Source organism: Neltuma alba, unplaced genomic scaffold (assembly GCF_004799145.2).
Source record: "Neltuma alba isolate B1F8T4 unplaced genomic scaffold, ASM479914v2 tig00001391_pilon, whole genome shotgun sequence".
Taxonomy (NCBI): Eukaryota; Viridiplantae; Streptophyta; class Magnoliopsida; order Fabales; family Fabaceae; genus Neltuma; species Neltuma alba.
In genome coordinates, this window is record NW_021632442.1 from 4,568 (window position 1) to 17,132 (window position 12,565).

Here is a 12,565-nt window from a genome sequence, read left to right on the forward strand (position 1 = left end):
TAATTAGTATTGATATAACCCTTTTTTAAAGCTTTTAACTCTATGAACTTGTGATTTTCTTAAAGGGTGTTTGGCAAATTGTAAAAATACTTTTAATAGAATATTTTTTCATAAATCGAGATAAATTTATTTATATATTATAAAATTATTTTTAAATTAACCCATTACAATCTGATGATCCTTTTTTCTTTTCATTTTTGGCCTGACACAAGCTCTTGATCTTCGAATGTAGTTTTCTGCCTATTCTGGTTAGTTTTCAGATTGAGTAATTAACTTTTTCTGTTATATTTTGTTAATCGGTTAATCACTGGCAGATGAACGACCAATGTGAACAGCGGAAACATCCAAATAATTTGGACACAACCGCAATTAGCGCTCTTTCCATTCAACATGTTGCTTCTTGAATCTCACTCTCTAACGATCATAACTGGTACGAATAAAACCCTAATTCCATATATCTTTCTTTCTTCAGTTTTCCTCACTGAATTCAAGCTCAGTGTTCTTTCCATGTTTACGTGACGTGGCTTCGATCGGATCTCATTACATTTTCTTCCTTTTGACATTTTAATGCATTCTGGAAATTAAAATTTTCCTGTTTGCTCCACGGGAATTGTATGAAACTTGGAAATGACAAATGGGTAGAGATTTTTGGACGCGGATTTCAAAAAGAATGGGTTGTGGGATTCAGCTAAACGTTCTTAGGAACGAAATGGGCGGCCGCTTAATTGTGGGAGATTCTTGGAGTGAATTTTCTTGATTTTTTGTTGCAGGCGATCGTATTAATCTATTGGTTGTGGAATATCGATGTTAGGAGAATTTGCAACGGCCAATCATTCCCAGTGGATCAATTCAGACATATCCGGGAATTCGGGAATTTTCCGTTACTGCATGCCCTTGGGCTGCTTCTGAACTGTTAATTCATAGTTGTGTATCGGTTTTTGAGCATCACATTGAACTACTTGTTTAAGTACAGTCTTGATGGGTTCATGATGAACAAACTGAGCTTTTTTTCTTGATCATGTCAGTGAGAAGGTAACGCCATTTGGCGAATGAAATGCACGTTATCAAGTAACATAAATAGAAGCTTCCATATCATGACAGAATTTGAAATTTGGTGGTTTTAAATCTATTTGTCAAAACAGTTTCACGATTTGGACATGAGAAGACCCTGGCATAATAAATTGTCAATAAATTTTGGCGCCAGACCGCTGGGGAGCTGGTTAGTCTTGTGCCTAATGAGCCTGGTTGCACTAATTTTTGTCCTGAGTTCATCTTCTTCAAATTATATTGAACCAGCACATCACTTTCCTGTGTCTTCCATTTATTCAAACTATAGAAGGATAAAAGAGCAAGTAGCAGTTGATTATTTGGAGTTAAGTGCAGTGACATTGGGTGCCACCAGGGAAGAAATCGGCTTTTGTGGAAAGGAAAGAGAAAATTTTGTGCCTTGCTACAATGTTTCGGCAAACTTACTAGAGGGCTTCGGAGCAGGTGAGGAGTTTGATCGGCATTGTGAATTTTCAAGAGAGGCTGAGAGATGTCTGGTTCGAACTCCTAAGGACTATAAGATTCCCCTGAGATGGCCAGCTGGTAGGGATGTTATATGGAGTGGAAATGTGAAGATATCCAAAGACCAATTTCTTTCATCTGGAAGTTTGACCAAAAGGTATTTCTTTATATAGCTGCTAGGGTGGGGAAATGATCAAAACACATTCTTTAGGCATTTAAAAATGACTATCAATTAAAGTACCACAATTTTTACAATGTCTTTCTCCGTTGTGGTTTTACAGTGAGTATGCTTTCATTATGTAAAACTCTCGTAAAATATTATCTAGGTTGATGCTATTAGAGGAGAATCAAATTGCTTTTCATTCGGATGATGGCTTGATCTTTGGCGGTGTGAAAGACTACTCTCGTCAGCTGGCAGAGATGATAGGGCTAGGAAGTGACACTGAGTTTTCTCAAGCTGGTGTAAGTTTTCTGTCTGCAAATAGTTCTTTGGTGAACAATAGTGTCTGATGGGCACGGGATCTGTTCAAAACAGTTCTGTCTGTAGCAAAACAGGAATATTCGACTTTCTATATTCTATTTTCAATTGTCATCCAGGACCATGTAATTTTGTTGCATCATATATTGTGAATGATTTATATTGGTGGCATTATGACAGATCCGGACCATACTAGACATTGATTGTGGATTTGGTAGCTTTGGAGCTCATTTAGCCACATTGAATCTCATGGCAATTTGTATTGCTGCTTATGAGGCAACTGGCAGCCAGGTTCAATTGACCCTTGAGAGGGGTCTTCCTGCAGTGATTGGCAACTTTATTACAAGACAGCTTCCATATCCTTTGTTATCATTTGATATGATTCACTGTGCTCAGAGTGGTATCATGTGGGACCAAAAAGGTAATTACTGAGTTATTTCTTTGTATGGCCCATGCTGGATTCCTAGTTTTAGGCCCAATGTGGCTATTCAAAAGGGACCTGACCCCTTAGATCTCCCTTGCTATCATATTAGCTGTGTTTATGTTCCAGCTGGTATTGGTATTAGTTGCCCATGTCAGTGTCACTGTCTTTACTTAGGGTACAAGTATTTGCTCACTGGGTCCACTGTCAATGCACTGAGTTTGGGGTATTGGTGCCTGGTCTTTCTGGAATTTATTATGTCATGGTCTGGTGAATGCAATTAAGGGGTAAAGGATAAAAGTTGACAAGGGAGGTGGAATTATTACATAAAATAGATAAAGGCCAACAGGTACAGGAACCCCTTTAGTCAAGAAATTAGTAATCTCTTGGTCATTTTTTGACAACTTCCCCAGTAGCCTTTATACGTTATTATGATTTTGTATCTGCAGTAACCTGCCAGAAAGCGGAAATCGCTGACCCATGTACTGGGTCACTTTCTGGCTGACATTTTAAATCTTGACAGCTTTTGGCCTGTAGTCTCTTGGTGTTGTTTGTATTTTAGAAGTGAATTCATATCTTGGTTTTAGTATCAAACGTTGGAATGGAAACCTGAATTGTTGTCATGAAGAAGTGACACCTTCCCTTACTTTCTAATGTCTTTGGCAGTATCCATCTTGCCAATGCTTTATGAATACTTCACTTCAATTTAATAGTTCATTATTTATCTTCTGCAGGAAGTTCTGCGAACAGTTTTTCTTTCTGACAATGACTTTATTCTACAGATGGTCTACTCCTTATAGAGGTTGACCGTGTTCTTAAACCTGGAGGATACTTTGTTTTAACTTCACCCACAAGCAGGCCAATGGGAAGTTCATCACAGGTAAACCTGAAAAAGAGAATCATGTTGAACGCAATGGAAGGGCTGACCCAAAAAATCTGTTGGACTCTTCTAGCTCAGCAGGATGAGACTTTTATCTGGCAGAAGACTGCTGATACTAAATGCTATACATCACGGTAAGGGCAATTGAAACAATATGAATGTTTTCTTTGTTTAATTATAGTAATTAGATGTTTACGGAAGATTATTGATATTGAGCTAACTATTAGTTGTGCTCTTTCCTTGCTCCACTGAACAATTGTCCTTCGTGGAGTACTATAACTTGAGAGATTTTATTGATGTATGTGTTTTTCTTTTTCTGTTTTTTCCCCCTCTAATTTTGTAGCAAGCAGGACTCTATACCACTTTGTAAAGAAGGGGATGCTGCTCAGTCATATTATAAGCCTTTGGTGCCATGTATAAGCGGGACCTCTAGCAAGCGCTGGATACCAATACAGAACAGATCTGGATCTGGATCTGGATTGAGTGTGGCTGAGCTTAGACTTCATGGAAAGTGTCTTTTTTAAACAGATTCTGATTATCTTCTTCTTTCTTCACCTCTCAATTTTCATTCTCAATTTGCATGGTTTTTGCCTTTGCGCTTATTTCTTTATAGCATTGCAGGAGTTCAGCCTGCAGATTTCTATCAAGACATGCAATTTTGGAGATCAGCTATCAGCAACTTTTGGTCTTTGCTTACACCCTTAATTTTCTCCGACCATCCAAAAAGGCCAGGAGATGAAGATCCTCTGCCTCCATTTAACATGATACGCAATGTGATGGACATGAGTGCTAAATATGGGGGCTTGAATCATGCTCTCCTGGAGCGAAGAAAATCAGTGTGGGTAATGAACGTTGTTCCTGTCCAGGCTTCTAATACACTTCCTCTTATACTGGATAGAGGTTTTGCCGGCGTTCTTCATGACTGGTATGCTCTTGTTCTTTTGAGTCTGCTTTTGCTTTTCTTTTGAGAAGGGGGGGTGGTGGAGAACATCTTTATTAGCACACTGGTTTGTCAAACAATAGATCGGTGTTGCTTGATAGTTGGAGAAGAAGCAGTCCTGAGGCACCCAATTTGTTACCCTGAAAGTCTATGGGAAATCTAACTACGGAAAAAAAAAAAAAAATCCGCATTTTATGCGCTTTTCAATATCTTTGGCGTTCATCTAAAATAAACTCTCGTGAGCTCAAGGAAAATTCTGTTTTATGTAACCCATTTATTGATGTGCAGGTGCGAGCCTTTCCCAACCTACCCCCGGACATATGATATGCTTCATGCAAATGGACTTCTCTCTCATCTAGCTTCAGAGAGTTGCAGTATGAAAGACTTATTTGTGGAGATGGATAGAATACTGCGTCCAGAGGTAATCACGTCCCTTTATCCATTATCATGACTGCAGAAAATTTTATGTTGTGGTAAGTTGAATCGAATTTTATCAGCAATTTTCTTAAGCAAAACATTAATTTTGTCCCCTTCCAATCCCAACTCTTCCTTTTTTATCATTTCCAGGTGGTCACATCTAAGACTAAGACTGTTTTCTTTCATTTATTTGACCTTATCCTTAACGATGCATGACCGTTTATTGTTATGCACCCTGCAAATACTTTTTGTTTAGAAATTAGAATGCTGTGGTAGCGCAGGTGTCAGACCCTAAGTATACTGGAATAGTCCAACATATCCTGACATTGAACTTCTGGTTTCATTGCTTGATAGGGTTGGATCATTCTTTCTGATAACAAGGGAGCTATAGAGATGGCCCGCACGGTTGCAACGCAGGTGCGCTGGGAAGGAAGGGTGATTGACCTTCAGGATGGCAGTGAATTGCAGTTGCTTGTTTGCCAGAAACCATTTGTGAAAAAATGATTGATTGAGCGCCAGTACGTTTCACCATGGCAGAAGAACCCAATATCTTTTTTGCTCTGGTAAAATATTCTATGCTTGTCAGTTTGATAGTAGCATATTGTCTGGTGCAACATTAAGGGTTAAACACTTACGCGGACTGTTCTGTTATTAACATAACTAAGTGCGAATAATGGAACTTCTTCAGTGATATGAGGTTGGAATTAAGCATATGGTTTCAATTTGAAACATCAGCTTAATCTCCATAATAGCCTTTAATGACTGTCAAGGCATGTGTGAAAAATAATGAATTAATTTGTAATTTTAGCGTTCACTTAGATTATCAATATATGTAATCTAAAATTTATAGAAAGCTATATTGTTCATCACTTGGGAATAATTATACAGTTCAAATTAGATTCCGTACAACACATGAAAAACATTCCTAACTTATCTTAAAATTAAGACAAAATATTACAAGGTGATTAAGCGGTAATTGGAGAAACTGAGAAATATGATTAGCTTAAACTTAAAGCCATAGAGGGCTTACTAGGTTTTGGTCTGATTGTTGTGTTTAAAAAAACAATTTTCTCTAAAATTAAATTGAAAGGATGCATTAAGAGGAGAAGAACTTTGATTTGGACCAGTGAGACTTAGGATCTGGATTGATCTTAGTCCGATTGCTCTCTGAACTGTTCTCGCCTATCGGGTACCATATCAGAAATTGTAAACGAAGCACTCACTGCAAATTATGCATGAAGCACTGCAATACCCTTTTGTAATATTGTAGGTTTGGACAATGATGTCAGGTTGAAAATTGCCAATTCATGATAGCTGTAGGCTTGTAGCTATGAAATTATCTCATTTCGAGCATAACAAAAGGATGCATTGACTTACCTGCAGTTATTTGTTGCAGCACTGATGAAATTAGTTGTACAATTTCAGAGGATGGATTGTTTGGTCGGCACAGCAAATGTATATAGCACCCGGAGCCTTGATGTGTTCACCCTTGTCCACAACTGGATCAGGAATGAGGATGACAAGTTCTTTGCAAGCTAGCAACAGATTTTTTATTTTTTATTTTTTCAAAGCCTTTTGTTGTAATTCATTCATCCAATATGTTTTAGCGATTTCTTCTGTATGATTTATTCATTGGTCACCACTGGACTTGAGGCATCTTCCAAACAAGCACTAATTTTTTATGAAGAAATCTGATTGGTCTGAGAGTTCAGGAATGAAATTTTGATATTGCAACTCTGAAATATTCGTTCAACATATCTACGACTTGGCATGATCCTCCTCCCTTACTTTCGTGTGAATATTGAGTATCATCTAAGCACAAATCAAAACACCAGTGAACAAATAGCCTTGCAACACTGAAGAATGTCTCTTTTCTATCAAATAATGCTACTTTTTCTTGATCTTGGTTTAATCTTCTCATCAGTTATCTGAAAAATATTGGGGTGTACATTGAAGTCACCGCATAATTCGGGATAGCCTCAGGTTTTCGGACATTTTCAGTCATAATCGGTGATTTTGAAAGGATTTGAAGTCTAAAATATTAAATTTGAAATGAGAATCTGGAGGGAAGAATGGAGACAAGGCAGGAGATTGGGACTATCTTGGGTAGGGAAGACTCATTACTGGCGCATTTGAAAATGAGTAAAGCAAATAGCATGAGTAGGCTGCTTATTTAACGGAGAAAGGAGGATAGAAAATTAAATTATGGTAAAGGCTTGATGAGTGTCGAAAAAGAAGGGACCACTGCGAAGAATACCTAATATGCGGATAAGATTTGAGAAAAAGAAAAATGGAGATGCAGGGGATCGAACCCTGTACCTCTCGCATGCAAAGCGAGCGCTCTACCATTTGAGCTACATCCCCAACTGACATGTTCATGTGCATAATTATTGTAGCTTCATAGTATTCAACGCCTTTTGAAAAAAAAAAGAAAAGCATAAGCAAATCAATCAAAAAGGAGGTATCCATATAAATTTTGAATTTTTTTATTTTTATAATAATAAGAAAAAATCCCAAAAAAATGATTATTGAATTTCAAAATTCTAAATGAATATTGGTTCCTATACTCGTAAAAAAAAAAAGATTACATTCGAAAAGTAAATGACAAAACATTTTTGCAGTGAATTTTTGATTTAGAATTTTGAAATTTAATAATCATTTTTAAGATTTTCCCTAATAATAATGATGATTCACGAAATTTTGCATGCACCGTGCCACGAGTATCCCTATTCTAGCTATACATTAATATTCTTGTCATTAATTTGATCCAAAAATATTTTGAACATGCCTTCAATAGAGGTATATTAAAGTATTTATTACTATTTTAAAATTTGTTAAGGAAAAAAATAGAAGCACGCATGCATAAGCTAAAATTGAAGTGTAATCCTATTAAGATTGCAATACTAAGGGCATCTTAGCATAAAAGAATGAGAATAAAAATTTATTAAATATTACTTCCCCTCGTCCTTTTTATAAGATTATGAAATTTGAATTACTCTAGCCCTTTTTATGAGATTCTAATTGAAATTGTCTCAACATTTAATGTGATTTTACCATTTTCACCCCAATTAATTTTACAAGTTGCATTAATTAAAAGGTTAGTAAACAAATTGTTCTCATCATTATTAATACAAATGATGAAAATTTCAAAATTTATATAAACAGTTAAATGGGGATGTAGCTCGATCCCCTGCATCTCCATTTTATTTTGTATCCATCCTTAATATTGTCGCTGGTGAGTTTCTCCTTCGTCACCGGAAAAGAGGGGAGATTGGTCCAGCCTGAAATTGTTGTTTTGGCGAGCGAATGGTTGAAGGTTCAAGCTCCTCCACCTCAGCCTCCTCAACCTCTCACTCCCTCCTTATCGTATAGTTGGCCGATTCTGCTCTCTTTCCCTTGGTTAATTTCATGAAACCAATCTAGAAGCAATGAGTCTGGAAGAATGAAGTTGCCTTCAACCATAGAACACTAAAACTTGTAAGGTTGCAGTGGTTAAAGTTTATTAACCCAAGGACGCAGCATGGTGTCCCACATGTTCATTGTTACATATAGGACTGCCCCCTTTAAATACAGCTTCTTCTTTTATTTTCCAGGTAACAAAAACACAGCTTCTTTTGTAGCGGCACAATTGCTCCAAAGCTCCTGTGGAACAAGTTCAAGAAGCAGCATTTCAATTAGGAGGATCTATAAAGCTTCTTAGAAATGCCCATTTAGAGAAATCAGTACAGCACTTACGGACTTTTTTAAGTGTTAACCCTGACACTTAACTTGTCACCTACCCGAAATTGTGGTACATTCAGGGGGTGTTTGGATATAACCAAATTATGGTTTGGAAAATAGCTTCTGGAGAATAGATTTTGGAGAGAATAGATTTTGTGAAAAGTAATTCTGAGAAGTGAGAGTGTTTGATAGTTGTTACCAGAAACACTTTTTACATATACAAATTACTAAAAAAAGCATAAGTTAATATGATAATTACAAAAAAAATATATTTTATGATATATTTTAATTTGAAAAAATAAAATTATTAATAATATATTTTTTATTAACATAATTAATAATACATAAGATAATATAATTAATAAATAATTAATATGTATATATATTTATAAGATATAAGATTAAATATATTTATAAAAAAAACAACAAGATACATATCCTATAGGCTCTCATACTCTCCTTTTTTTTTCAAAAGCAAAAATTTTTGCTTTTCCCAAAACCATGATTTTGACTCAAAACCATGGTTTTGGTTTTTTTTAAAAGTGTTTGGGTGATTTTTTTTCCAAACCATGGTTTGGGTTGGAACCCAAACACCCCTTTAGTCATATTAGAGCCACATGAATAAAACCTAATCCAACATAACATAATCCATTAATCCTACTAGTAGTACTAATCCGACAAGACATAATGCATCAGAACCTAGTCCAACACAGCTATCACATCTTTAATTCCAAATCAGCACCATAATTGTCACTGTCAAAAGTGGCCCAGTAGCCTTGTTGAGATATTTTTGCTTTTCCTTCAATGAAGCAATCTCATTTTCTTGTCTCTTCAGCAGCTCAACTGTGTGTTTTGGTGCGTGTCCATCCAGCTGGTTATAATATCCACAACCCCACCTTCCTGCATTGAACACAAGCAACAATGAATTTTGATTAATGGTTTATAACTTCAAATTAGGAATCTCTATGGAACAAACTAAATAAAAGTTAAAACGGTTAGTTTTAAGTGTAACCAGAGAAAGTTATGTGTCAAGAACTGTGAGTTGTAACGCACTTGACAAACATTCGAGACGACTTAATAGTGAGCCAATGCCCCCCGTAAAGACAGAGACAGTGAGTTAGAAGTAAATGATGCCATAACTTGTCCAAAATAAGAAAGAATAAGTAGACCGTCCAAAATAAGAAAGAATAAGCAGACGGCCAGTGCTGACAAATAATGTTTACCAAGAAAATTCTTCTAAATCTGACTGTAAACCTAAATTAAAACCATCTTAACAAACGAGAAACAACCAATCAAAAATATCACCCAGACTATGACAAATAAGCATCAAGCAAAGCACCAGCCGAATTCATTAACTCACTCTTGATTAAAGAATTGTAAAAATACTTTCAACCTACTGCAACCCATTACTCCAGAATGCCATAAACTGCATAATAACCTCAAAATGCATCAAGAGTTGCACCGAATCATGCATCAGAAACTCAACCACGGAAATGTTTTAAGCATATCATCAAATTGGGGCAACAGGTATCAGAATTGAAGTATATTATCAAATTGGGGCAACAAGTATCAGAATTGAACCTCACCTCTGTACAATATAACGTGGACACATTTGCTCATGCCACAAAATTCCCTCAGTTCTTTTTCCTTCAGAGAGAAAAAAAGACAGAGTTTGAACCACAGCAGAAACTATTCCCAAAAGAATCTTGTGTTTTTCTATAACTAAAGTGAAAATAAAGTGCGACTGAGGTGGACTAAATCAAAAGGTAAAGTATGATTCCAGCAGACTATAGCAGAAATAAAGGAATAAACAGCATAAACAATAACAGATAAAAAAAATTTAAAATCACATGTGAAAGTACCTTGTGAGATTGGTCACAAGAAAATCTTATCTTTTCTCATCAGTTATATGATAAATATTGGGCTCTACCTTGACGTCACCGCATAATTCAGGATAGCCTCAGGTTTTCAGACATTTTCAGTCATTACTCGGTAGAACCTTCAACGCTGCAATGGATCTCTGTTTCTTCTTCTATCTCTAGTAACCATCTTCTGCCCATATCTCTCAAATATGTCTGCCAAGTCAACTAACCCTACCTCTCTAAACTTTTTCCCAACCTCCTCAAACATAATGACGCCTTCCTCATTTGAATAGTAGTGCAAAAATTTATTATAATCAAACCTAGGTACCTCAAGCCCTCTGCTCATCACCCTCTCCACATACTTGGTTGCTTCCAATGACTTCCCAGCTTTCACTAATCCGCCCACAAATATGGTGTCAAAATTGATAAGTGGATCTGACCCCTTTCTTCCTCTCTTCCCCAAATGCCCCTGCAACAGCATTATATAGGTATGCATAGTTGGTTCGCAACCTCTTTTGATCATCTCCCTGAACACCTGAGTTGCTTCATTTGCCCTTCTCAACCTCAAAAGACCTTTCATCAAGCCATGGTAGACACTTATATCTGGTTCTTCAATCCCTTCCACAATCTTATAAGCCTCTCTAACTCTCCTTCTTGCTAAAAGCCCATACGTAAGAAATCCCATTGTTGAGTTATCAGCATGAATACCTCCCTGGCGCATTTCTTCGAACACTACCTGTGCTTGAGAGATCATTCCCTTCTTACACATCCATTTGATCACAAGCCTGTAAGTTGAGAGACCAAGTTCATCTATCCTCTTTACCCTCATTGTGTGAAAGAGCTTGATAGCCTCGTCATACTGATTCTTCTTGAAAAAGGTGTCCATCATTTTCTCAACCACTTCCACGTCAGGCTTGAACTCTTCATCCACCATCAAATTCCAGATTTTTGAAGCTTCAATGACATCACCCCCGTCACAGAAACCCCTAATCAAATACTTGTAAGTATCCCCATTGGGTTTAATCCATTCTTTTAACTTGAAAACAACAAATCTAGCCTCCACAACTAGCTTACGTCCACACATAGCTTCAACCACCTTATTCAGGGTCCCTAAATTGTACGCATAGCCATTGGAATTCATCAAGTGGAAGAGCTCCACGCACTTCTTTAGCTCTCTTGCAGCTCCTAAAACCATCAATGCAATCCGAAAAGTCTTGTCGTTCACCAAACGACGCCGTCCCATCTCTTGTAGAAGTTCCCAGAAAATCTCGATGTTCCTGGATTTCCCGATGACATCGAGCATCTTGTTGAAGGAGACGGAGGTGTGATCGAAAGACGGATATGTTTGGGTGTAATGAAAGAAGCGGTACACAGGTCGCCATGAATAAGGGAATCTGTTGCACACCTGAATGAAGAACTCGTGGGTGAGATCAAATTCGCAGGACCAGAGCTTGGAGTGGAGCCTGGGCTCCGGCGAGTCCTGCTGCTGGTAGAGAACGGTGCACACTCGGAGGAGTTGTTGGGGGTTCACCGGCGTAATGGGGTTGGCAAGGTGGGGTTTCGGCGAGGCGGTTGCCAGCGAGCGGAGGTGGTGGCGTACAAGATGATTGTTAAAGAAGGAGAGAGTTGTTCTTCTCCAAAGAAGCATTCTAGAGCTTTTACTTGATGCTGGACTTCAATAATAGAAGTGAGCGGGAGCGGAAGTGAAAGGGAAGTACAAATATCTCACTGGGAAAAAAAATACTCTTCCACAGAGAAGACCGAACATCGTGATTCGTGACCACCGGCACAATATTTTCGATGGCAACTTCTAATCTAACACGATTGTCCCAGAAATCGATTCAATCAAACTCAGAAATTAACAATCCAAAAATCAATTAAAAATCAACGAACATTTCCATATCCGTTATCGTCTTCTTGACAAATCCATTTCCCAATTCAAGTTCTAAAACACCTTAACACGATTTCAGACCAACTCATAATGTGAAGCTATGTCTTTCGCTAGCAGATGCAGCATTAACAAATAACAATAATTTGGATTGCCAAGTAAAGTAAGACATGATCGTTACCAGCCGGTTATCTCATATTGCGAAGCACAATATTGCTGGGAGCTCAGGGTGGGAGTGGAACACATAATTATTGTTATCATTTTTTGAATTGAAATATATAAAAAAATACTCGTAAATGTAAGAGCATGTATATTAAATTGCGAATATAGAAATAATAGAATCATTTTTTATTCGACCAAATATGTGTATCTAATGCAAGTAGAAAGAAACACTTTGAATAGGAATAATTCTCATAATTTACATGAAAAAAAAAAAAATCCCAACGAGAT

The 12,565-nt window shown here is 37.1% G+C and overlaps 2 protein-coding genes and 1 non-coding gene across 9 annotated transcripts; 1 reads left to right on the top strand and 2 right to left on the bottom strand.

Moving 5' to 3' along the window:
• The first annotated feature begins 345 nt into the window (after nt 1-345).
• Nucleotides 346-6,400, top strand: LOC114756293 (probable methyltransferase PMT5). Of its 5 annotated transcripts, none has more exons than XM_028945226.1 (10): nt 346-430; nt 771-1,666; nt 1,836-1,971; nt 2,168-2,408; nt 3,191-3,422; nt 3,632-3,795; nt 3,910-4,213; nt 4,517-4,649; nt 5,000-5,208; nt 6,071-6,400. In XM_028945226.1, exons 2-9 carry the CDS (start codon nt 1,158-1,160, stop codon nt 5,147-5,149), a joined length of 1,869 nt encoding a protein of 622 aa, XP_028801059.1. In that variant the 5' UTR covers nt 346-430; nt 771-1,157; the 3' UTR covers nt 5,150-5,208; nt 6,071-6,400. The 5 variants fall into 5 exon arrangements, with proteins under 5 accessions (XP_028801059.1, XP_028801064.1, XP_028801056.1 ...); XM_028945231.1 differs by lacking the exon at nt 346-430 and having other exon boundaries at nt 440-1,032; nt 1,143-1,666; XM_028945223.1 differs by lacking the exon at nt 346-430 and having other exon boundaries at nt 440-1,666.
• Nucleotides 6,401-6,936: 536 nt separating this feature from the next.
• Nucleotides 6,937-7,009, bottom strand: TRNAA-UGC (transfer RNA alanine (anticodon UGC)). The gene has a single exon. It is a non-coding gene; the product is annotated as a tRNA-Ala (tRNA).
• Nucleotides 7,010-7,701: 692 nt separating this feature from the next.
• On the bottom strand, nt 7,702-12,169 carry LOC114756320 (putative pentatricopeptide repeat-containing protein At1g26500). 3 transcript variants are annotated; one of them, XM_028945272.1, is made up of 3 exons: nt 10,228-12,169; nt 9,952-10,012; nt 7,702-8,287 (listed from the first exon to the last, which is right to left on the bottom strand). In XM_028945272.1, exon 1 carries the CDS (start codon nt 11,873-11,875, stop codon nt 10,367-10,369), a length of 1,509 nt encoding a protein of 502 aa, XP_028801105.1. In that variant the 5' UTR covers nt 11,876-12,169; the 3' UTR covers nt 7,702-8,287; nt 9,952-10,012; nt 10,228-10,366. The 3 variants fall into 3 exon arrangements, with proteins under 3 accessions (XP_028801105.1, XP_028801101.1, XP_028801110.1); XM_028945268.1 differs by lacking the exon at nt 7,702-8,287 and adding an exon at nt 8,972-9,265 and having other exon boundaries at nt 10,296-12,169; XM_028945277.1 differs by lacking the exons at nt 7,702-8,287; nt 9,952-10,012 and adding an exon at nt 8,972-9,265 and having other exon boundaries at nt 10,296-12,169.
• Nucleotides 12,170-12,565: the final 396 nt, after the last annotated feature.